The following is a 26,457-nucleotide window of genomic DNA, read 5'->3' as shown; positions in this document are numbered from 1 at the left end:
AAGGTTATGCTGCAAAGGCTTACACTGCATTATAGTCTTCTAATAATGGGTATTTTATGGATTTTACACGATACTGCAATGACCTTATTTTTTGTGCGTTTATGGTTTCGTTATGGTTTTGAGCTAATGTCATAAAACTGATGGACTGATCTTAAGAGACCAACAAGATTTTTGGAGCAGACGTTTCTGAGAGTCAAAGCCCCCTCTGTCAAATATCTGGAGGCTCGTGCCCTGAAAACCTTCGTGGTCTACAAAGTGCTACCGGACTTGAAGCGAGGCGTTCTGCTGCAGACTGTCCCCCCACACGATCACCCCGGAAGAGAGGCTGGATGCCAGGAGCCCTACCTGCCTGTCCACTTCAGGGAGGAGGAGCAGGAGCTGCTGCTGGAAGGGCAGGGGCAGCGCGTTGAAGGTCCTGGAATTTATCAGGGCTCGCAGGTTCGTGTTCACCAGGATGGAGCCCGGCGTCTCAAAGTCTATATCATCGCCCCGGTTCCTCTTCATTTGTCCTGCAGTTTCCAGAGAGCCCCACAAAACCAGAAACATTTACACCACCAGCAGCCAAGAAGCACCCCCACTCTTAAACACACAGCAGCAGTGGATTATTGGAAGGATAAAAAGTTCTTATTGGAAGTTCTAAAAAGAACGCGGCCCATCTAGACCAGCCTGAGGAGGAGGAGCCTACTGGCAAAGCAGACGGAGAGACAGAGACCCACTGAGCCAACCTGGCGGCAGTCCCTTGGGCGCAAAGTGTGGGGCCACCACCACATGAGACCCCCACCCCACCCAAAGCCTCTACAGCCCAACATGGAGACATCTATACACAAAATCACTGCCACCGACACAGCTGCTAGCCGGCATAGTTTTGACAGAAATTTATTTAATTTTAAATGTATGGCAAAAACTTTCCTATAGAATCGCCAAGGGTCGGACACGACGGAACGGATAACATCATCGTCATTTTATTATATTTATATACCACCCTCCTTTGCGGCTGAGGGTGGCTTACGGTTAAATTTTCATAATACGGTACAATATAGTAAATATCATGATGTGGACAAGTAACGTTTTGAATGGTAGGAACTTGTACCAAAACAGAAGTTGACAGGTTAACGTTTAACAATAGGACATTATAATTTTGACTCTACAGATGGACAGCAGTACAGTTCCTTTGACAGTGGGAGGGGCCTCTGGGCTCTGGTTGGTTCGCTTGTCTCGACAACCAAAGGCCTGGCGGAAGAGCTCCAGTTTTCAGGCCCTGCGGAATTGCTTTAGCTCTGGCAGGGTGCTGATGTCATCTGAGAGCTCGTTCCACCAGGTGGAGGCCAGGACTGAAATAGCCCTGGGCCTGGTCAAGCTTAGAGAAGCTTCCCTGGGGCCAGGGACCACCAGCTTGTTGGTGTTAGTGGAGCGTAGTGGGATGTAGGTAGAGAGGTGGTTTCTCAGGTACTCAAGTCCCAGACCGTGTATGGCCTTGAAGGTGATTACCAGAATCCTAAACTTGCTCCAGTAGTCAACTAGCAGCCAGTGAAGCTGTTAGAGTAAGGGCTAGATATGGGCCCTCCAAGGTGATCCTGTAAGAACCCTGGATGCTGCATTGTGCACCAGTTCAAATTTCTGAATCACAGACCAGGTCTGGCACTGCTGGTCGACCTCCTGATAGCATGACACAGGGCGCTGGACTGCGTGGACCACTGGCCTGATCCAACATATCTTCTCTTAGGTTTTTATATGGAGCAGAGGTCCATGTAGCCCAAGGTATAGATGGAACACTCTTTTCAGGGGCAGTGTGGTTCAGTCTTCTAGGTGCTTGGGGGGGGGGGGGCGTAGAGTAGGAGGACTTCTAGAGTGCTGGCCCCTGGGTTTTGGCTACTGTGTGACACAGAGTGTTTGAAGGGATGGGTCCCTTGTCTGATCCAACATGGCTGCTCTTACGTTCTTATGACCGCTTTCTCTAACCAGGACTGACGCAGCTGTGCGCTGGATGCACCTACCGCCTCCAGGCTTTCGGAACCCTCGGAGAAGCTGGGAAGGGTCCCTTGCGAGGTCAGTCCTGCTGCGTGCCGTGGTGCTGGACAGGGCCGAGGAGCTGCTGCTGCTGCTGCTGCTCTCACCGCCTGCTTGTCTTCCTGCAAAGCCTAAAAGAAACACACTGGGCTGAGCTGTGGAAACCACACCAGCCATGCTCTGCAGCTGCACATGAAGAGAAGGGGGAAGTGCTCCGGAGCATATGCGTAGGGCACTGCAGCTTTGTCAGCTGCTCTTCGTCTCCCCCAATGCAAGGACCAGGAATACCGGGGAGGAGAGGGGACACAGAATCCGGAGCAAACCGGAAAGGAGCAGTCTACTGCACAGATCAAAGCAAGCTAGCTGAGTTTCCTCTGGTTTCAAAGCTCCCCTGTCCTTTCCCTTCCACCTGGTCTCTTTGTCCCTTCCCTTTTGCACAAAGCCTAGATGGAACCCCTGCGTACATAATAAAACACACACAAAGGTGGCAGTACTATTTCAGCATATAGATGGTCTGAGAGTCGTCTTCTCTTCTCCTTTCAACAATGACAGAAAGCACGTGACAGATAGATTTTAAGCTGCTTAGGATCGTCTTGAAAATGCACCACGGCTAGGGACCCCAACATAAGCCTCCTGTGTGAAGATCCCGCAGATATGTACAGTTTTGATATGTAATCAAAATGGAATCCCCCTACCCACCCTTGCTGTTGTTGAGTCAGGAGTGGGAATTTCTATGCCTGCTTAAGAGATCCCCCCTTTCCATTTTACAGCACATGCAGGACCACCTTTTCCACTACTTCCGCCCCCCCAAGAAGTCTATGATTGAGCACACAAAACCTGCTCAAGAGAAATCAAATTGGCCTCCACCAGAGTCTGAGGTTTTTTGGCCCTGGCGCAGGCCTGGTGGAGCACCGTTCTGAGTAAGATCAAGGCCCTGCAGGACCTAAAACAGCTCCACAGGGCCTGTAAGACACAGCTGACCCTTTGGGCTCCCTACCCAAAGTGAGAAACACCAGTACGTCATTCAGTGGTGAATAACAATGCACTTTACCTCCCCCTCCCTACTACTGGAGAGAAGGCGGTGAGTTTTCTGATTGTTTTAATGTTTAATGTGTTTTAATCGCTGTTTTCTCTTGAAATGTTGTAAGCCACCTTGAGCCCTCAGGGAAGAGCCGCGCATAAATTTGAAAATAAAAATAAATTAAATAAATTTAAAATGTCGCAGGGAGCCACATTTTGGATACGTTTCTGGCTACAGTCAGCCAGATCCAGCCACGGTGATCCATGCCTTAATTACATCAATATTGGGCTACTGCAATACACCCTACTTGGGGATACCCTTGAAGACTGTTCAAAAGCTGCAGTTAAGGCAGAATCCTGCGGTTAGACTGTGGGTCGGGGCCAGCATTTGTGAGGCTGTAGCCCCAGCTTCACAGCAATTAATGACTAAGTTCCACAGTCCTGTAGGACTGGCTGCCCAGGAAGGCATGAAGCTCCACCGATCCGGGGGGTGAGAACAAATCTGTCCTGCTCACCTGATGAACTTTCCATGTGAGCTCCGTTGACTTTCAGGGGCGTCAGAACCACACGAGGAAGCATCACGCCAGCCTTTTTCTTCTGTTTGCTTGCCTATATGGCAGGGGAGACCAAGAGACAGACAGGGTTGGTGGGAAACTATCCGTACAGCGGAAGGAGGCAGCAGGCTCTCCAGGTCAAGTGCAAGAGTAACGGGAGAGGCCAACAGCAGTTCAACTGCGGACCTTCAAAGTAGCAAGCACTCTGCTCCGAAAGCACCAGGCCAATTCCAGGGTTCTGAGGTTAGGATTTGGGCCACTTTCTCGTGCCTTGCTTTGCGCTCCACTCACCAGCCTGTCCCTGACCTTCCACCTCACATTTCCACCTCGGCCATCCCAAATGGGTTTTACAAGACTGGAGCCAGTAAAATGCCAAGAGAAGAGAGGGGGCGGGGAACAGCGGCACACACAATACACAGACGACGGAAGTTGTGTCAGACCGCCTGGAAATTAAGATCTCAGGGAAACGCCTTCCAGTCTGCCCCACTAATCCAAGAAGCTAGTCTGGTGGGAACACAAGAGAGCCTTTTTGGTGGCAGCCCCAACCTAGAGAGTCCTGGCTGTAGGATGAAGATTATTGCCATAGGAGTGGCCAAATCTTGGAGGTGTTCAAGTATGAAAAACAATGCATTTTTTAAAAAGTTTTCTGCATACCTAAGGGTTCCTCTAAGTTTATGGACCATATCCCTCTTTAGTTAATGTAGGCTCTAATCTAGGGATTTAAGTATCCACATGTTCCCCATGACCATTAGACAGGCAAGCCCGATCCTATCAGATCTCGGAAGTTAAGCAGACGATACGCTCATGAGGGGTGGGTTGTAAATGGAAGCATAAATAAATAAAAAATTAGGAAGGGGTTGGCCCCAGTGAGTACTTGGATGGAAGCCCTCCAGTAAACTCTAGGGTCATGAGGTGGCAGCAGGCAACGGCAAACCATTGTTTGTATGTATGTTTTTCCTGGCTACATTACACACAGAGACGACAGACGGGGGGCATGGAATGTAGCAAGCAAGCACCAAATGAATGCAGCAGGCTCAATACACCGGCATGGAGAACACAGAGTGTTTGCCATTCTATCTCATTTTTGTCCACCGATTGTTACATTGTATGCTGATGAAGTTTACTGAAAAAAGGGTAATTCACCAGGACTTGTTAGTTGTTCTGTTGGAAATAGTCACACTCCTGTTAGGGGGTTCCCACCTTAAACGGTTTATTGAGCCTGCACGGATTCCTTTGCGGTTTTCCTTGTGCCATAAGATAAACAAACAGACCAGTAGAAAACAAGATGCCTGGAGCAGACCTTATGGGGCAAGTGTAGCTGATGTGCTCATCTTGACCCTTGTTGATTCCACAGTTGGTAGGGAAGACAGATCTCACAAGGATCCACTGCCCTGAGCTCTACCTGGTACCCACATTAAGGGGCCTGCTCTCTCTTGCCTAGTCACTCAGGAGCTTGCAATGGAGGGCGCCCATGGGGTGGTGGGCCTCATCTCCCCTTCCAGCACTTGTGAGGCTCCTACCTGTGAAGCTGCTCTGTGGCTCTCCCGTAAAGCAGGCATGCTTTTGCTCTGAGGCTCTGTGGAACAAGAGGCGTTGGAAGAGGTTTCATCTAGAGATACTGGAAAAGGCAAAAAACCACCCATCAACATCCACGGAAAACAGAAGCGGTCCACATTGGGGCAGGTGGACACTCACCGTCATGGTCGCCGCTCACGGTGCTGGCTTCATTGGAGCCGCTGCTCTCCGCATCGACGGCATCGTCCAGCTCTTCTCCTTCGGGGGCAGCCAGGCTGCGGGACCACTGCACAGCATCCTTCTGGGGGGGGGGGCAAGCAGAGCCTTTTCTCACGCAAAGCAGAGGACTGAAGAACCAGAGGGAGCCCACAAGGCCCAGTAAATGCCCCAGGCAAGGATCTCCAGGGACTCACGTGGCCCACCAACACCAGCACCCACCAAGTGTTTTTGCTACCAGGGATTTGACTGGCTATGCAGATTTTAAAAAAATTGAAAGTGGAGGTCGTATTTTCATCGGTTCTTCCTGTTAATGGCCAAGGCTTAGGGAGGGAAGGAAAAATACTGCAGATAAACTGGCAGTCTTCAAAGGCTGGATACACACTTTTCTTGGATGCTTTAGGATGCTTAGGGCTGACCCTGCGTTGAGCAGGGGGGGTTGGACTAGATGGCCTGTGTGGTCCCTTCCAACTCTATGATTCTATGACTGGCTACGTCATTGGTGTCATCGGGAAAGGTTTAGGTTTTTGGACCATGGATGATGTGATGGGGCTCTTCTACTGGGAGATGGTTTGCGCCTCACGAGGGTGGAAAAAAATGTCTTTGCGAAGAGTCTTGCAGACCTGCAAAGGAGGTCCAATGGGGGAGCGAGATGTACATTCAAAGCCTAGTTCAATGACGATAACTGTAGATGGGAACACTGCAGATTTAAAGGGAATGGCATATAAGGAGGGAACTATTAACATACAGGAAAGTTCAAGGCACAGAGTATGGGAAACAAGCAGGAAGAACTAGAAGTCCTAATAAAGGAAAGGGACTATAATAGGCGTTACAGAAACCTGGTGGGAGAACTCTCACAACTGGAATAATAGGACTGAGGGATACAACTTATTTAAAAGGGACAGACAATTAAAGAAGGGGGAGGAATAGCACTATATGTTCAGAAAGTAGATACTTGTGAGGAGATATGTGTCTGAGCCTGAGAGTTCAGCTGAGAGTCTTTGGGTAAAAATAAAAGGAGTAGGAAATCATAGGGATGTTATGGTGGGGGTCTGCTATAGACCACCAGGCCAGGCAGAGGACTTGGATGAGATGCTCCTAGACCAGATTGCAAAATTCTCAGAGAGACAGGACCGAGTGGTCATGGGAGATTTCAATTACCCAGATATCTGTTGGAAGACCAGCTCTGCTAAAAATGAAAAGTCCAATCAATTCATGACTTGTCTTGCTGACAACTTCATTTCCCAGAAAGTGGAAGGGGCAACCAGGGGGTCTGCTGTTTTAGACTTGATTCTCACCAACAGGGAGGAACAGGTGATGCTACCACTGTACTCTGATTAGACCTCAATTAGAGTACTGTGTTCAGTTTTGGGCACCACAGTTGAAGAGGGATGTAGACCAACTGGAGCGTGTCCAGAGGAGGGCAACAAAGAAGGCGAGGGGTTTGGAGACCAAGTAGTATCAGCAAAAGTTGGGGGAGCTTGTTGTGCTTAGCCTGAAGAGATGGCGACTAAGAGGTGGTATGATAAACAACTTCAAATACTTGAGGGGCTGTCACATAGAAGATAGAACAGAGTGGTTTTCTGTTGCCCCAGAGAGTCAGACCAGAACCAATGGGTTGAAATTAATTCAAAAGAATTTTCAGCTAAACATCCGGAAGAAGTTCCTGACAGTGAGAACAGTTCCTCAGTGGAATAGGCTTCCTTGGGAGGTGGTGGGTTCTCCATCTTTGGAAGTTTTTCAGCAGAGGTGCTGATTTTATGTACTTGGGCAGATGGTGAGTGGATGGGCAGGAAGGGATGTGCCAATGTTTGTCTCTTGTGGACCTTCTTTGCATACCCAGAGAATTGCTAATTGCTGCTGTGGGATGGTAGGTCAATTTCCTTCAGGCCAGGCTAGATTCTGGAGATTTTTGGTGGAGCGGGATCATTTGGGCATGAAATTGGGGTCACTGTCGGTGGGCAGGTAGTTGTGAGTTCCTGCATTGTGCAGAGGGTTGGAATAGATTACCCTGAAGTTCCCTTCCAACTCTATGATTCTATGAAATTGTTCATCAACTGGTCCAGAATGCAGCTGCAAGGGTCCTCAAGGGAACTCCTTGGAGAGCACATATGCAGCAAGTGCTTTGGCAGACTGCACTGACTTCCAGTTGAATTCTGAACCAGGTTTAAGGTTTTGGTACTTACGTTCACGGCCATTTGTGGTCTGGGCCTAGTGCACCTGAGGGACTGCCTTACTGCCTGTATCCCCCGAAGAGCATCACACTCAGCCCATACCAACCAGCTAGTGGTCCCTGGCCCTAAGGAAGTACGTCTGGCCTCAACCAGGGCCAGGGCGTTTTCTGTCCTGGCCCCTACTTGGTGGAACGAGCTTCTAGAGGAGATCTGGGCCCTGCCAGAGTTGGCACAGCTCTGAAGGGCTGTAAACCGGAGCTCTTCTGCCAAGTATTTGTTCGGGGCCAATGAACAAATAGCATCTATTGAGCCCCAGATCAGAACACCCCTTGAGAATTGCCCAAGGGGAACTTCTGGGAAGAGATGTACTAGATGATCAGACAACTGCTTAAATCTGATGGTTTTAAATGTTTTTATTAATTTTTAAAGAGTTAAATGGAAGTTCCTAAGAATCACTCTTACTGACCATGTACTGTATCACAGCAGATGTTGCTCACTGCCCTGGCCCGGCCTCAGGAGGGCAGCATACAAATCTAATAAAGGCCTCCTGTTAAGCATAACTTCTGCCTGAAATGCTTCCCCCTTGACATTTGAATCTGGCTCCGCCTTCTGTGGCCGCCATTTTGTGTCTGTGCCCACCACCTTGTGTCAGGATTCCAAACATGCCTCAAGGCTGAAAAAGGTTTGGGACCTCTGCACTAGGGCTAGGGAGGCCTTTAGCTACTCCAGTGAGCTGGGAGCAAAATCCAGAAGCGCTCTCTTCAGCAGACTGCCTGTCAGACTGGCTGGTCTTCTGGCTCTGAGGCTTGGAACAATGAAGTACAAGAGAAAGGAACACTTAGCTGGATAAACAAGAAATTAGGCGTCCTAGCTGCACTGAGCTCCTGGACCCAAAGACGGGCGCAAATGAAATTCTAGAGCGATGAGAGGGGTATATGACCCCTCTCGCATGCTGCATGCTGCGCTCATGCAATATTCACCACCAGCTGAACCTTCATACAGTGCTTGAACTGAAAGGGAAAGTGGGCCTCACCTTCAAGCTGAACAGGCTGATGCGTCCGGGGAGCTTGTAGAAAAGTCCATCACAGCTCCTGGAGTTTGAGTGGAGCATCGCATTCAAGCAGGCCAGTGGGGAGGTGCCACTAAAGAGAAAGGAAATGCAGCTCAGACATGGATGGCAGTGAATTATGGCGAGTTTTGGTGTTTCAGTTGTGCCAACCCAGCACAGCACTTGTGAAAACAACAATATTGCCAAGATGTTTTCAGGCCTCTTTGATGATGCAAACACCGTGCCCTTTCATCAACTTCACAAGTGATAATAACTACTGCCAATCCAAACTTACCCCCTGATCCAGAGACAGTGGCCTCTGCTACTTGCCTTACCTGGATTCCACTCCAATTAACAAGCACTGAACCTCCCTGGGGAGGGGGTACCTGGCTTGCTCACTTCCAGTCTTCAGGAAGACAGTTTCCTTCAGGGATGCATTACACCAATTTATTTATTTTATTTATTGGCACTCCTAATTAGACTTTGACTTGTTGTCTTCTATGTGTGTTTTCGTAATATATCTTTGTTTTATTTATTTTGTTAATCTGATTTATGTATGATTTATATAGATATATATATATATAGATATATATACGTATAAAGCTGGCTTGAGTTCTGCAAGGCAGAAAGGCAGCTAATAAATGCCTTTATTAAGTAGTTTTTACTAGTATGAAGGCTGCTTTTTCAAGTAGTACATTAGGGATAGACACGAACTGATTCACGAGCCAGTTGTAGTCCGGTTCAGAGCCCCTGAAACAATGTCCTCAGTCATGCAAGTTTCTGACCTGCCTGGCTGATCCTCAGTCATGCAAGTTTCTGACCTGCCTGGCTGACAATTTCATTTATCAAATGGTAGATGAACCCACAAGAGGTTCAGCCATACTGGACTTAATACTGACCAACAGGCAAGAGTTGGTGGATGAGGTGAAGGAGGTGGGGACCCTAGGGGGAAGTGACCATGTCCTCATAGAATTCCTTTTGAGATGGGGAGCCAAGGAAGCTTGTAGCCAGACGCGGATGTTGGATTTTCGTAGGGCAAACTTTAATAAACTCAGAGACATGATGAGTGTCATACCATGGACGAGAATGCTGGAAGGGAAGGGAGCATGTGAAGGGTGGGCGCTACTCAAACAAGAGCTATTGCATGCTCAATCAATGACTATTCCAGAAAGACGAAAACACTGCAGGAGCTCTAAGAAGCCTATTTGGATGAACAGAGAACTTCAAGAGGAACTAAGAAAGAAAAGGAAAATGTTCAGGAAATGGAGGGAAGGACAGAGCTCTAAAGAAGAGTACCTACAGGTTACTAGGCACTGTAGATCAATCATCAGAAAGGCCAAAGCTGAGAGTGAGCTAAGATTGGCCAGGGAAGCCCATTGTAACAAGAAAAGATTTTTCAGTTACGTGAGGAGCAAACGTAAAGTAAAGGAGGCAATAGGCCCGCTGTTGGGTGCGGATGGACAAACTCTAACGAAAGATGCAGAGAAAGCAGAAAGGCTTAGTGCCTATTTTACATCTGTTTTTTCCCACAGGTCTAAGTGTTTAGGCACATCTAGAGATGGCCGTAGCCAAAGGATAGTGTCTGGGTGGCAGGTTAACATGGATAGAGAGGTGGTCGAGAGGCATTTAGCTGCACTGGATGAGTTCAAATCCCCTGGTCCAGATGAAATGCACCCGAGAGTACTCAAAGAACTTTCCAGAGAACTTGCACAGCCCTTGTCCATCATCTTCGGAACCTCTTTAAGGACTGGAGATGTCCCGGAGGACTGGAAAAGAGCAAACGTTATTCCGATCTTCAAAAAAGGGAGGAAGGATGACCCGGGAAACTACAGACCAGTGAGTCTGACCTCTGTTGTGGGGAAGATAATGGAGCAGATATTAAAGGGAGCGATCTGCAAACATCTGGAGGACAATTTGGTGATCCAAGGAAGTCAGCATGGATTTGTCTCCAACAGGTCCTGCCAGACCAACCTAGTTTCCTTTTTTGACCAAGTAACAGGTTTGCTGGATCGGGGAAATTTGGTTGATGTCATTTACTTGGATTTTAGTAAAGCTTTTGACAAGGTTCCCCATGATGTTCTGATGGATAAGTTGAAGGACTGCAATCTGGATTTTCAGATCGTTAGGTGGATAGGGAATTGGTTAGAGAACCGCACTCAAAGAGTTGTTGTCAATGGTGTTTCATCAGACTGGAGAGAGGTGAGTAGCGGGGTACCTCAGGGTTCGGTGCTCGGCCCGGTACTTTTTAACATATTTATTAATGATCTAGATGAGGGGGTGGAGGGACTACTCATCAAGTTTGCAGATGACACCAAATTGGGAGGACTGGCAAATACTCCGGAAGATAGAGACAGAGTTCAACGAGATCTGAACACAATGGAAAAATGGGCAAATGAGAACATGTAAAGTTCTGCATCTGGGTCAGAAAAATGAAAAGCATGCCTACTGGATGGGGGATACGCTTCTAGGTAGCACTGTGTGTGAACGAGACCTTGGGGTACTTGTGGATTGTAAACTAAACATGAGCAGGCAGTGTGATGCAGCGGTAAAAAAGGCAAATGCCATTTTGGGCTGTATCAACAGAGGCATCACATCAAAATCACAAGATGTCATAGTCCCATTGTATACGGCACTGGTCAGACCACACCTGGAGTACTGTGTGCAGTTCTGGAGGCCTCACTTCAAGAAGGACATCGATAAAATTGAAAGGGTACAGAGGAGAGCGACGAAGATGATCTGGGGCCAAGGGACCAAGCCCTATGAAGATAGGTTGAGGGACTTGGGAATGTTCAGCCTGGAGAAAAGGAGGTTGAGAGGGGACATGATAGCCCTCTTTAAGTATTTGAAAGGTTGTCACTTGGAGGAGGGCAGGATGCTGTTTCTGCTGGCTGCAGAGGAAAGGACACGCAGTAATGGGTTTAAACTTCAAGTACAACGATATAGGCTAGATATCAGGAAAAAGTTTTTCTCAGTCAGAGTCGTTCAGCAGTGGAATAGGCTGCCTAAGGAGGTGGTGAGTGCCCCCTCACTGGAAGTCTTCAAGCAAAGGTTGGATACACACTTTTCTTGGATGCTTTAGGATGCTTAGGGCTAATCCTGCGTTGAGCAGGGGGTTGGACTAGATGGCCTGTATGGCCCCTTCCAACTCTATGATTCTATGATTCTATGATTCTATGATTCTATGATTCTATGTTTGGAAAGGGTGCCCTTCCCTGAACATTTACCAACCTTTGGTCTGATTTGCCTGTTCAGAACATTTAAACATAACAGTTGAGCAGTGTGGGTCTGAAGTTAAGTTTAACGGGCCACAGGCCATTTAATTGGTCGGCTTTGCTTCCCCCCACTTCCAAGCAGGGGGAATGCGGAACAGTCTGGTGAAAGGACTGTCAGCCATTTCAGTCTGACAATTGACAGATGCACTTGCTCCACTGTAAGGTTTAAATGGTTGCCAGCCATTTCACCACTTGATTTTGCTTTTCCCTGCTTCCAAGCAACCAGGAGAAAGATGATTCCGAACCGGCTAGCTTGGGACATTTTTGTTTGTTTCCCAAATCCCAAACCGGAATTTTCAGGTTCATGCCCATTCCTGATGTTATTGTCATTTTAGAAGGTTTCACATACAGTAGCATGGCCATATTAACTAACTGTGCCATGTGAATGGAATGCTTTTTTTTCCCGGGGGGGGTTTGAAGGTGATATTAACTGGGATTATCAAATGGATTTCAAAAATACACAGGATGTATATTTTTGTGCCTGGGCCTTGAATGGCAAGTTAACTGTACGGTTCCAGACACACTCATTCTGGCATCTGTCTTTCTTCCCTTTTTTGGGTGTTTTTTTACAAAACTGCAGAAGCCGTTACAAGAGTACGCGATTAATAAAAACAGAACTGAAAGCTGTTCTCAGAGCAGATTTTCATTCTCGGAAATAAAACGGTCAAGATTTTTTGAGACTCAGCTTGGCCCAAAAGGAGGCAGACATGGAATGACTCCTGCTTTCTCCTCCAAGACCATTTGCGTGCTAGAGCTGTTTTGTAAAATTCCTTCAGCTGCCTCTGAGGTAACCCAACACATTCTTTGGACATGGAGGGAAAATCCCCAGCCACCTCTTCTGCTAGTCACGGGACACTCCCCGCCTTCCCCTCGAAGACTCAATGGAATGTGGAGAGGAGACGGCAAGGTACAGATGTCTCCCAGAGAAGTCTCTTGCGGAAACCTCTCCCTCGTGTTTCAGGAGGTATAGTCAACATTCATGCTGATTGGCACGCCTCAAATCTCTCAGTCTGAAAACTATTCAGCCCGGAAGAATTCAGGCACACCACCATTAAGGGCTAACGAACAACCAGCAAAGTATATCACTACACCGTTTCCTTACTTTGGTAACTGGAGCTCTGCAAATAACTATCTGGGAGCAATCCTACAATCCTGTCTCGCCAGCAGCAGCAGCTCTGGACGCCGGAAGAAAAGTCACAAGAAACGCCCCAGTAACACGCAGCAAGATCAATTTGCAAGGCTGAACTTCTTGAACAAAAGACTGGTCAGCGCTTTTCTTTCTTTTCTTTTTTTTTTTGCATTCAACATAGTGTACATAGTGCATTCAACCTAGTCCCCCTGCACTGTATTACCAAGTGCTCTTCACAGATGACAGAAACTAGGAGTGGAAAATGCCATTCGTGCAAGCCCTCCCCCTTCCTTCCTTCCTTCCTCCGCTTCTAGACAGCATTGAGAGAAAGACGGCCATCAGCTGCTCTCTTGCACCGTCCTGGACTTAGCTAATAGGTAGACCCGTGTCTGGAGTCCATTGCACCAGACTGCTGGCAGGGCTTTGCACAACAGAATTCTCCTCTGTACAAAACAACATTCCTTCCGTGGGATGATAGCGGATCGGGAAGAAACGTTTTTGCACAGTCCTCTCCCCAAGTAGCCAACTTTCCAAGCACAGGATTTATTTATTCATTAGTCTCTAGAAACATTTGTTTGAAAAATATTTTAGTATGCTTTTCACTCAAATAAAATAGGGGTCCAAAGTAGGATATAACAAAACTAGAACCAAATACATGGATGCTTTAGGCCAGCAGTTCGCAATGTGGGGGTCATGTCCCCTCGAGGGGTCGCTCGGCCCTTTCCCGGGGATTGCTGGCGGCCGCATGGCACTGGCCTCCTCTGCGCCGCCTTGGAGCTCATGGAAACTGCGTAGGCCAGTGGCATGGCCAGCGCTGCAGGCGCATTTGTGCCTGCCCGCACGTCCACCGGCATGCACACACATGTGCCATTGCTGCCCCTGCTACAGGGGTCGCGGCATTAGGGTGATTGAGAACCACTGCTTTAGGCTGAACCTGCGTTGAGAAGGGGGTTGGGACTAGGTGGCCTGTTTGGCTCCTTTCAGCTCTATGATTCTATGAAAGAGAGAGAGACAGAGAGAGAGAAAGAGAGACAGAGAGACAGAGACAGAGACAGAAAGAGACAGACAGAGAATCAACACATATGAAAGGTAAATCCAGGCAACATGGTACCATAAAAAGCACTCGCTTATGGCAGATCTCCTTATTCAAGTCTGCGAGTCCCAGACAGTGAATGGCTTTACAGATAACAGCCAGAGCTTTGAACTGAGCCTGGAAACAAACTGGCAGTCCACTGAGGTGATGCTATGATGGCCAGACTGTGTATGAACCAATATGAACCGGGTCAGTTTGTGAACCAGCCTCCCAGTTGTTATGGGTTTGCAGTTCAGTCGGGAACGGAAGCACAAAAACGATATTTTTGTCCACTCCTACTCAGTATATATGCCTTCTAAATAAGGCTATCTGGTCAAATTTATTTTCCAAAATGGATGAAAAAAAGAGATGTATCAATCAATCCCTTTAATGGCATATACAAAGAGATCAACTGGTCGCCCTTCTCCAGACAGGTAAACAAGGAAGCACCTTTTTACAAATGGGATGTAAAGTGATGGAAACTTTATTATAGTATTCATTTCACAATGCTGAAGGAAAAGGGGTAAAACCCAGGCCAGCCCCTCTTGAATACGGGCCAGAACAAAATGAGATTTGGTAAAAAGAACCCAGCAACAATGACAGCAACAACAGTGAATCTCAGCCTAAGTTTACTGCTTTGCCTTCATGAATTTCGAGTCCGTGCAGAGAATGTAATCTTCGGGAGCACACTTTTGCAGAAAAAAGCATAGCACAGCAAAAGGAACTTTCTCTCGTTAAGCTATTTAATTTGGAGAGATACTTGTGGTGGTGAAAAGTAACCCAGTGATAAAGCTGGTTCACTACTTTCCCCAAAGACTTTACTGGACACTGAGTACACATGAGTGCTTAATCTGCACAGATACCACCCCTGCTCAGAAATCATATACCTTCCCACAGGTATACAGCAATCCGACATTGATGCGGTGACACGGGGAGAGAAGTCCATGGAAAGAAATGGGAGGGAACAGATTGGAATTCACACAAAGCATTAACATAAAAGCATTCATACCTCAGATGGCAGCAGAGAAGCTGGTTGAGACAAAGACATGATGAAGGAGAGCAATGGGGGAGACAGCTGATCACAGGGACGCTGCTGCCTTTCAAGCACAAATTAAGCTACCCTGTGTGACCTGTGAAAAAACCTCTCTACTAAATTAAAAGACCTATTCAGATCTTCTACACTTCTGTTCCCCACATTCAGGTACCTGCCTCAGTTACAGATGGAGGGATGAGGAGGAACTTTTATTTTTTTGCAAAGTATTAATATAGGAATTTTAAGTCAGTGCTCTCCAGCCCTTGACAGAAGATGTAAGGAAGGGAGAGAATCGGCTGATCCTGCATTGGGTTGGACGAGATGATTCTGTTTCTGCGTCAAACGTGTCTTCCTTAAGACACAAAGATGGGTACTTCCATCAAGCCTTATTAAATAAGTCAAGAATTTGTGGGGAGGGGAAGCAATATCACAAAGACAGGTTTGTATAAAACAAGATCCAATCAAAAGAGACATAAGCTGTTTAGCTACTCTAGGTAACTGATGTCACTTGACTGGATTGTTTTAAACCAGCCTGTCTCCATAATATCTCTCCTGCCCACATTCTTCTGAGTATTTGACCAAGCTGGGTGGATGTACACCCATACGCATCAGAGGAAATGAGCTCTGACTGGCTAAATCTCAAGGTGCAATAAATTTGGTTCATCTTTCAAGGTGCTACTGAGCTTCAGTGTAATTTTGCTACAATCGATCAACCCATCAAGAACTTTCGGCAAAGTCGGTTTATCTTTAATCCTCTCAAAGATCCTAAATAGAACAAGACTCCTTGTCACTACAAGCCTCTACCATGTTTTGGCTTGGCTTAGACACCATCAGTTCTGCCACTCCCTGGGGTCCTCTAGTTTGGCCAAAGAACTCAGGGGTCACCTCATGCAAGGCTTTGAAGAAATCATCATCGTAACCCTCTCCTGATGATTCTGACACCTTCCCTCCCCCAATTTTTTTTGGCAGAAAGAAATGAACACCTACTAGAACAGGGGTAGTCAAACTGCGGCCCTCCAGATGTCCATGGACTACAATTCCCAGGAGCCCCTGCCAGCATTTGCTGGCAGGGGCTCCTGGGAATTGTAGTCCATGGACGGCCGCAGTTTGACTACCCCTGTACTAGAAGGTGTGGGAACAACAGAAGCAAGAGACACTTGAGCTGCTTCTTCCAAAGGGTGGGGCACAACTTGATATAAAAACCTGCTCCTTCCCCTGGTTCTCTGCATGTGCCAGAGAAGGTGGATGAAGTGAAGGCTTGGAGTCTTGCATCTCATCCCATGTGGGAGACCCCTTGAAAGAACATAAGGGAGAGGAGAAGGGCTGGATGCCCACCAGAGGTATTTCCAAACAATATTTCCTGTTCCAAAACCAGAGCGCCAGCGTGCCCCAGCACCCTGGTGAAACTAATGAGGTAACAGCCTTGTCCAAACTTGGCTCCAGGGATACTTTTTAACACTGGCCTGACTAATAAGGGCACAATGTATGAACTTTCCATAAACAAAGAAACATGCCTATCATTACCAGCCAAAAGATATAACAGGCGAAAGTCACGTGAACAGTGAGGAAACCTGCTCAATAAAGGCAAGATAAATCTCTTACAAAGGAATACAAATAACAACTCAATAGAAAGTGGGGTACAGTCCCACCTACAAGGGCAGAGTATCTGGGGACAGCTAATGTCCTATCTGTGGCCTGCAGTAACTTCCATCTTCCTAAGCCGAATGGTCTTCACCAGCCAATTGCATTCTATGCAGATGCTGCTGTGTTGTTTATCTTGAATCAGAGCAGGGCTGACCCATTATACTTTGTGCTTTGGAGAATTTGCCAGGATAACCAAGGCCAGGAAGGGAACTCACTGGCAGAGGCAGCTCTCACAGGGCAGTGATCTGCAGCCTCTGAGCCTCAGAGGGAAATCGAAGGGGGGGGGTCAGAATTGGGGGACGGACGGTGATTGGCTGGCCGCTGGACAAACAGGCAAGCCAGTTGGAGGAAGAGGCACTTAGGGGTGGGGCAGCCGCCCTGAGTGGGTGTTAAGTGCTGAGTGGCACTTAAGCCATGAGACAAGCTCCTCCTCGAAGCCCTTAACAGAAATATTTTATGTGGGACAGATGTCTGTTTTAATTTATATCCCACCACTCCCACACAGTGGCTCATGGCAAGTAACAATAATAAACCTGACATAAAGTCCCCTAAAACAATATATAAACCATAATACTACATGTTCAAAGTAAACTGAACAGCAGAGGGGAGGAGAGTGCTCATAGAGAAAGTTTCAACCCACCTCCCCGCCCCCCACATATGCTTTGATTCAGACAGGAAGATCGACACCAACCTCATTTCCTTCAGGCCCTCAGACTCTATGACCTGCAGGATCTGTTTCGGGGTCATGGGTCCGTCTGAGTAGTTTTCAAGCACCTGAAAAAAAAGGGGAGAATATTCCAGGTTTAGTCTTTTAAAAATTATTATCACATAGTGATTTGCTTCCTGCCTTTCTGACATTACAAGGCAGCCACCGAGGTAGCGAGCAATATAAAATACACATGATACAATCTCATTTAAAACCATTACGATCAAGCCCCTTCTCAAACACACAGTATTAAAACAACTGGCACATTTTTTAAAAAAAACCCTTTCTAACACGGGCATGCCTGGCAGGTTACTGATGCTTTTTAGGAATCTCTCTTCTGAAAATATCCTTCGGATTGCTCGACCCGCTTGAACCTAATCAGGGCAAGAAAAGGTATTAGACAGGCCTCTATCTCGGCCCCACATTTATTTAAATTTTCCATAAATGCTTTTCATCCTAGCCAGGACTGTATATCTTTCTCCCCCTCAGCTAAGAGGTCAGTCTGTACCTTATTTCGTACATGTGGGCTACATGTTTTATCAGCCTGTGCTCTCTCAGGTTTAATGAAAACATTAAATGAGTTTTAAGATTTTCTGTTTGTAAGCCACTGCAGGCCAGCTGGACTAGGAGCGGCGGCATAAAAGTGAAATCAATAAATAATAAATAGAAATATTCATAAACTAACTTTGTTTTGTCAAAGATAAACACATTTTGGCCGTTTGGTTTTAGCTGGCTCTTTAAAAAAAAACCCGGTGAGCTCTTTCATACTAATTTTCACTATATTCAAACCTAAAGGGATATGTTCTTTGTCCCTGCAGGGAAACACTTTAAAACCATTAAAATCAAACCCCTGAAATGGACATCATTAAAAGAATTCAAAACAGAGTTAAAATGCAAACAACATTTTTAAAACAGCATTTTAAAACATTGGTTTGGAAGGAAGGGTCATCGGGGGGGGGGGGATGCCAATCAAAAAGTGTCTTGACCTGCTGGCAAGAGACGGCAACAGGAGTGGATATATAAATCTCCCTGGGGACAGAGCTGCAGAACTTTGGTGCCATCACCAAGAAGGCCCTTCTCCCAAATTGCCTCCTGCTTCATCTCAGAAGGCGTAATCTACCCTATAAGCCTAAACCTACAAAATAGAACAATAAACTAAAAGACAACAGCCTGGCTGCAGAGCTGCAGTCCCAAATACATGCCTGTTCCTATCTGAAATTATGCGGGCAGACTGCCTTGTCCTTTTATTTATAGCTTAACTAAAACTACGTCTGATTGCACGTTTGGAAAAAGAGTGTCCTGGAAAATGGCCTTTGAGCAGACCACTGCCAACATCTCCCACTGGAACCAAAAAAGCATAAAACAGTTTTAAAAAACCAAAAGAACAGTCCTGTTTTGCAGCAGTGGTCTCGTCTTCACATTAGGTCCAAAGCACCGAACACCACTGGCACAATAGTCCCTTGTCCTCAGTATAGGATTGGGGGTCTTGGTCAGGTGGTATGAGGCAATCCACCCCAGTCTTGTTGAAGCTTCTGCCCTATTTATGTAAATGGAGAGCAGGGAAGGCCAACAGGGAGCCAACAGGGCTTCCTTTCCCCCAAAAGATCTCTCCCCTTTTTTGAGGAGACAGCTAAAACCAAAGAACCAAAATGTGTTTGTTTTCATCCCCATAAGCTCTCTTTTAGAACAACTATTTTCTACTCTTATTGTGCCGCTCCAAATCTAGACCTTGAAGATAGACAATAAACAGAGCCAGATGTTACTCCCAACTTCCATGCCAGGCCAAGGAAGCATGAGATTTCTCTGTCAAAAGTTCAAGAACATGCTTGTCGAGTCAAGGAAGAGGTACAGAATATGGCTGATCTGCCAGGCTTACTGGCATGGAGACCGTGTGCAGCCTAGCCAGACAGGATCACAGGGGAGAAAAGAAAAGAAGAAGAATATGCATTGCTGGCAAATTTCTACCAATATTCTTTTCCTTCTCTTTGTTGTATTATTTACATTATTTCCCACCTTTCTCCCCAACAGAGACCCAAAGCACCTTACATCATTCTCCCCTCTTCTGTTTTACCTTCACAACCTCCCCGTGACGTACCTTAGGCTGAGGGCATGCAACTGACCCAAGGCTACCTAGCCAGCTTCCACGGCCACGTGGAGATTCAAGCCCGAGCACCAACACATACCACACTGCCTTTGTTACTATTTCCAGCCCCAAGGTTAGACCAACCCTTTTCAACCTTCTGACCATGGAGGAACCCCTGAAATCTTTTTCAGGCTTCAGGGAACCCCGGAAGTGGTGACCTGCCCCTTCACTAAGTGGGCGTGGAAGTAAAACATAAGAGACGGGCAATAAATCAACCGATCATTCATCCTTTCCATTATGGAGAAAAGAGACTAGGCCCACAGAGCATCCAGGGAAATGGGCTTCAGTAACATCTAGTAATGTCAGCAGACATCCACACTTCTGGGAAAGTCCGCCTAACCTCGCGGGAGCTTTCCTGGAACTCTGGATAGGAATCCTTGGGATAACAAACCTCTGACTTGTTCTTCAACCCCTAGGTTGAGTTGCAGTTCCAGATGCCGAGTCAGTTACATCAGGGGTAGTCAACCTGTGGTCCTCCAGAGGTTCATGGACTACATTTCCCATGAGCCCCTGCCAGCATGGGAATTGTAGTCCACGAACCTCTGGAGGACCACAGGTTGACTACCCCTGAATTACATTACACTACTACTTCTGTTCCTAAAAGAACACCTTGTAATTCTGCCTGAACAAAAGGTGGAAAATATTACCCTTTGGGGTATTTGGTGAGTAAATGTTTATTTATTTAAATGCACAACACTATTTAATTTATTATTAAATGTATATACTACCGCTCCCAGCAAGTTAGCCTCCTGTACTCCATATACTGGATCCGAAATCCTTATTTGAGTACGATCAAAACTTTCTACAACTTTGTCCTGCATCAGAGTAGAAGAACCAAAACATATTGTGTGCGTCAAATGTGCAACTTAGATACACTAACACAATGGAAAACAGAGCTGCCCTATAGAAGGTTCCAGGAGCACAGGCTGCAAGCCCCTTCATGGGAAGTCCGGCAGGATCAAGGCTGATCCTCTGCTATAAAAGCTTACCCATCATTCTCTTTCACCACCCCAACTGAATGACAAATCTTCCCGTCACGCTGCAGTTGAGAACCTGCCTACACTTCCCGGAAAAAAAAAATAAGCACAAGCAATTTATATCCACGCTGCAATACGACAAGTCTTAGGAAAGGATAACACCCAGAGCTGTGAATTTAGCTTGGCTAGAGGAATGAGAAAATCATGAAGCACACACAGCTAATTGTAATGGAAGCTCTCAGGGAAATCTAAAAAAAAAAAGTGTCAAGCCGCATGGTGTGGTAGCACGTTATTCAAATTCTGTGAAAGAGTGATACAGTTTCCCAGAGGAATGCAGAATGGGTCCAGGAGGAACAGAAACCAAATGGCTGAGACCCCGGTGACCAGCAACATCTACAGGGTCCCTGCTCCCTCCCTCCCTCCCTCCCAGAGAAACACGCATGTGCTCTGCTCTGGACCTGTTGCATCGTTATACTCTGTGACCTCTGTTATAGTTTAATGTTAATGTTATTGATATTGTGAGAAGCTGAGTTTCGTGTACGGTTTTCTGAATGTTATGCAAATCGCCCTGAGCCTCAGGGGACGGCGGTAAATAAATACAATAAATAAATAAATCCTGATGCCCAGGGAGGCAAGCTGTAGTTTGTGCCTGAGAAACAACAAACCACTGCTTGGTCACTATCCAAAACCTGAACCGGAAAGCAGGCCCAAGGATGGCATAGATCAGAAAGCTGCGTGCCACCTTAACTGAAACAAACCCCTGCGGTCAGACAGCATTACATGCACCAAAATAAAATGAACACCTAGCGCAGGGGTAGTCAAAGTGCAGCCCTCCAGATGTCCATGGACTACAATTCCCAGAAGCCCCTGCCAGCAAATTCTGGGAATTGTAGTCCATGGACATCTGGAGGGCCGCACTTTGACTACCCCTGACCTAGCGCCTTTAAGACTAACAAAGTATAAGCTTGAACAACCTTGTAAGGTTTAAGCTTTCAGACACTGCAAAAGCTTTTACCTTGAATAAAACCTGGTGGGTCTTAAAGGAGTCCCTGGATTCAAACTCTGTTCTGCTGCTTCAGACCAACGTGGCTACACTCCTGAGCCGAAATAAATGAAATCACACTTGGTGTCACAGATGCATGAGTCTGCAGGGCACTCTTTTTGCAGGCAGGGAGCTTGATCGCATCTAACCACAAGCTACAGCAATTGCTACTTTCAGCAGAACTGCAAGTACTGCATGCTATACATTCAAATATGTGAACAAAGCTGGGTATTAAAAAAAATCATCTGAAGCAATTTGCAAAGGTCACGTGAACATCAAATGGGGGGTGGGGAACGGATTAGCTGGAGGCTTTACGATAGTTTGCTTCAGCTCACAAAGTGAACACAGATTTCCTCCTGAAAAGAGAAGAGCCAGCAGACAGCTCCACTCAATTATCCTTAGAAATTAATAATGGAAACAAAAGTAAATTTTTCATGGCATTCCTGCTCCTTGTGACACTCAAATCAAGAAATAATGGGTGCACCTGATCATAAGGAATTGTTGCTGAATTTCTCAGCACTGCACGAGGGACATAATTCAGAGGAGAGCAACGAACTGGACAAACTGGTCCAGTAGAAGAGCTGAGTTTTATACCCCGTTTTCTACGGCCTGAAGGAGTCACAAAGCGGCTTCAGGTAGAGGAGGTCAAAAGCGTAAGAATGGCCCAGCAGGCTTCCACGGCAGAGCAGGGACTCGAACCTGGGCCTCCCAGACCCCAGTCCAACTGCTGCTGCACCATGCTGGCTCTGAGTATCATCCGATTGCGTTTAACTGCAAAGTATCTGAGATGCTGGGGATCCAAAAGGCCTGAATGCCTTAAAAAGAATTGTTAAGGAAAGCTTTCCAATGGGTTTACCTTCGGCCAGAGGAACAACTTACAAACCAGGTGTAACTCTTAAGGTGATCATGCTGCCCAGGTCTGATGCTAGAAATAGATTAACAACACTGGCCAGTAAAGACTTCAAGTGCATAACGCAGACTCCAGACAGGAGGGAGTCCTGGGAAAACCAGGTGCCCAAGAACAATCTATCAGCTGAGATTAACAAGAGCACCAAAAAAGGCAAAAGAAGCCCAGTGATTTTTGAGAGGCACGCAGGGTGACTGAACCATCACTCGGAGCTTTCAACAGCCCAGAAGAAGAGGGAAAAGGGAGAGAAAACAGCACACTGCCTACAACTCTCTCCTTTGGATACTGCTTGAAAATTCTATGCACACAACCACCAGCCCAGAAAGTTCAGCCGCCAAGCACGCCAGGTGTCTCTGCAAAGTGCTTGACCCACAAAGATTAGCCCGCCTGGGTATCTCCCCGCACCTGAAGGCAGAAGGGAAGCCAGAGACTCTGCCCAAGCAGGCTACTAGTAGGCCGGCAGCCTAACTCTGCCAAATCCCCCTGTCTAGTAACATCAGTACCTCCTAGCCAAGATGAAACTTTGAAGAAATGTTGTTTGAATTTTGAAGACACTGTGTCCACAGAGCTCAGAACGTCACCCATCAAATTTTTTTATTAATTTCCTTTAGGTTGTTTATAGTCTGTCGTTCCTGCTGAAATCCACAGTGGATTACACAGTGTAAATCAAGTCTGATCAATGGGGTGGGACATCCAAACGGTACAGTAGGGTTTGGACTCCAGAAATCTGAAAACAAGCAAGAGCTGAAACATGAGCTTTCAAACACGATACCTTAAATGGCATAGAAACTACTGAGTTTGGAGCACACTTACAGGAATAGGCAGCAATGCTTCTGTACAGGCCACAGTCCCTAGCCTACATCCAAAGCTACTTTCGGACCACTTCGTGACAGGACAGTTCATTCTGACAGGCAAGCAGAGTGACTGATCCAACCCAGAAGGGCAAAGGGAGAGGCCACTCTCCTTTGGATGAGGCCTGAAAACTCCTTGCAAATACCCACTGAGGGACTTGGGAATGTTCAGCTTGGAGAAGAGGAAGCTGAGAGGGGACACGATTTCTGTCTTTAAGTATTTGATAGGTTGTCACTTGAAGGAGGACACTGAGCTGTTCCTGTTGGCAGCAAAGGACCCACAGTCATGGGTTTAAAGTACGTGAAGAATGATATTGGCTAAATATCAGGGACAATATTTTCATGGTCCGAATAGTTCAGCAGGGAAGTGGGTTGCCTACAGAGGTGGGGAGCTCCCCCTCCCTGGCCGTCTTCAAGCGGCGGCTGGACAGATCCTTCTCCTGGATGCTTGAGGCTGATCCTGCCTTGAGCAGGGGTTGGACTAGATGGCCTGCAGGGCCCCTTCCCACTCTAGGATTCTAGGAGTCTAGTTCAGCAGGGGAATGGGCTGCCTAAGGAGGTGGGGAGCTCCCCCTCACTGGCCGTCTTCAAGCAGCGTCTGGACAGATCCTTCTCCTGGATGCTGGAGGCTGATCCTGCCTTGAGCAGGGGTTGGACTAGATGGCCTGCATGGCCCCTTCCCACTCTAGGATTCTGTGGTTCTATGCCTGTGCAAAACCTCCTCCTGAATAATCCTGTCTGGCATCATTTGGGGAAAATCAGTAGAGCAGGAGCCTTCCTTGCCTCGTCAGGAAGGCTGTTCCAGAAGTAGTAGAAGCACATCGTGCAGGAGTATGGGTGGTTCTCAACTCTGCCCTTTAGCAGGATGGTACCTGCAGAAGGTGCTCCTGGGATGAGTGAAGCTGGCACAGCAGAGCACAGAGAGAGAGATGGTCCAGTGGGTAGAGAGACCGTGGCCGCAAAGGGCCTTGTGTGTGACGGTATTTCAAGCTGAGCCTGGTTATGGATGGCCAGCTGATGAAGTGACTGCTGAAGGGAACAGAAATGCATGTCCTACCGAAGTCCTGAGAACAACCTAACTGCAGCCTTTTGAACTAACGGGAGCCTCCAAATGAGCCCTGGGGGGAGACCGAGGCAGAGCATAACTTACTGTTACTCAATGTTACTGTGGCGCTGATCCAGGTTGCCAGACTGGCCAAGTCGAGGTAGAGGGCTACCTCATCGGCTAGACCAGGTTGAAGGAAAGTGCGGTGTATTCTTCCTGTGGCTGCATTCCCTTGCTTCGGCTCCAGTTTACCGGATTTCAGCCATCTGATCACAACAGCCGGGCAGCGGCTTGGGACCTCTACTGCATCATCAGAGGAGATGTAAAACTGGGCGTCACCCACTCCAAAGCTCTCAATGACTGCGCCTAAAGGCTTTACATAGAGGCTGAATCATGCGGGGGATGCTATACAAAAGCAGGAACCAATGATGTTTTGCCTCTTGAAAGCTTGTTGTTGTTGCTGTTGTTGTTAGTTGCAAAGTTGTATCCGACCCATTGCGACCCCATGGACAATGATCCTCCAGGCCTTCCTGTCCTCTACCATTCCCCGTAGTCCATTTAAGTTCGCACCGACTGCTTCAGGGACTCCATCCAGCCACCTCATTCTCTGTCGTCCCCTTCTTCTTTTGCCCTTGATCGCTCCCAGCATCAGGCTCTTCTCCAGGGAGTCCTTCCTTCTCGTGAGGTGGCCAAAGTATTTCAGTTTCATCTTCAGGATCTGGCCTTCTTGAAAGCGTATACTCGGGAAATCTGGTTGTTCTCTACTGGACTTCGACCGACATGGCCACCACATACCGGAAACTATACAAGTCCAGTTTACAGACCACTTCGGTATGATGTTCAACTTAAACGCAGGCTCCAGACAGACAGGCGAGGCAGCCAGGAAGCCACTATGGATCCAGGCAGCCAGAATGGCAGCTTAATGCTGCTGACAGGGATGAAAAGCAGAAGAGTGCAGGAGTTTTTGGTTTAGAAAAGAGATGGCGGAAAAGGAGACATGATACAGGTTTGCAAAATTACGCATGAATCACAGAGTTGGGAAGGACCTTCAGGGTCATCTAGCCCAACCCCCTGAACGATGCTTGCCCACAGGGACCCCAATTCTATGCCCAGAGGATGAAGTAGAGTTACTGGACAAAGACTCTCTCGCACACAAAACACTAGAACTCCTTACGATGATGGGCAGCAGACTGTCAAAAAAGACTTCTGGCTGCCAGAAGATGTAGTGATGGTCACAGTAAGCTTCAAAAAGAAGTCACAGTGGACAGGCCTACCGGCCAGCACTAACCACAGAAACTAAATCGAACCTCCATGTTCAGAGGCAGTCAAACTCTTGAATCCCAGGGCCAGGAGGCAGCATTAAGAGAAGACCCCAACCTCTGTGGCCTGGTGCCAACCTGGAGGCACTACTTGGTCAATGAGTGAGACAATATATTGGACCAGATGGACCACCGGTCTGATCCAGCATCATTAACACAAGGTACAGGAATGTGAACTTGTGTTTTGTAGTACGCCAGAACCTGGGAGTTACAAGTTCAGATCTGTACTCAGCCCTCAAGCTTGCTGAATGATTTAAGGGCCAATTACTCACACTCTCTCTCTCGTTCTAACCTACCCCACAGGGCTGTTGCCGAAGCAGGGACAACCACGTACGCTGCTCAGAGGTTCTCAGGAGGAGAGTGGGATAAAAAGATGACAATAAGGCATATCTTGCTCATGCACAGTCTTAGTGAGCCAGTTTGGTGTAGTGGTTAGGAGTGTGGACTTCTAATCTGGCATACCGGGTTCAATTCCGCACTCCCGCACATGCAACCAGTTGGGTGACCTTGGTCTCGCCATGGCACTGATAAAGCTGTTCTGACTTAGCAGGAATCTCAGGGCTCTCTCAGCCTCACCCACCCCACAGGGTGTCGGTTGTGGGGAGAGGAAAGGGAAGGCGACTGTAAGCTGCTTTGAGGCTCCTTTGGGTAGAGAAAAGCAGCATATAAGAACCAACTCTTATTCTTCTTCTAAAGACCGTGAAGACACATATTCAGAATTTATCTCACATTTGCATCCCAACCTTCCTTCAAATAACCCAAGGCAGAACAAATGGGATTGCC

At 47.2% G+C, this 26,457-nt stretch overlaps 1 protein-coding gene across 4 annotated transcripts in view; it reads right to left on the bottom strand.

Moving 5' to 3' along the window:
- The window catches only part of ASXL1 (ASXL transcriptional regulator 1), a 40,225-nt gene that overhangs the window by 8,436 nt on the left and 5,332 nt on the right, over positions 1-26,457 (bottom strand). Inside the window, exons 2-8 of one of the 4 annotated variants that reach the window (XM_077336068.1) lie at positions 17,376-17,458; positions 8,520-8,628; positions 5,277-5,394; positions 5,102-5,199; positions 3,543-3,636; positions 1,995-2,138; positions 346-509 (exon numbers count right to left, since the gene is read on the bottom strand). In XM_077336068.1, the coding sequence (XP_077192183.1) occupies positions 346-509; positions 1,995-2,138; positions 3,543-3,636; positions 5,102-5,199; positions 5,277-5,394; positions 8,520-8,628; positions 17,376-17,458 (810 nt within the window). Of the gene's footprint in view, positions 1-345; positions 510-1,994; positions 2,139-3,542; positions 3,637-5,101; positions 5,200-5,276; positions 5,398-8,519; positions 8,629-17,375; positions 17,459-26,457 lie in introns of all 4 variants that reach the window. The other 3 variants (XM_077336070.1, XM_077336067.1, XM_077336069.1) reach the window with 3 other exon arrangements.

Source organism: Paroedura picta, chromosome 4, assembly GCF_049243985.1.
Source record: "Paroedura picta isolate Pp20150507F chromosome 4, Ppicta_v3.0, whole genome shotgun sequence".
Taxonomy (NCBI): Eukaryota; Metazoa; Chordata; class Lepidosauria; order Squamata; family Gekkonidae; genus Paroedura; species Paroedura picta.
The sequence above is the reverse complement of the archived record's forward strand: the minus strand, read 5'-3'. Positions and strand labels throughout refer to the sequence as shown.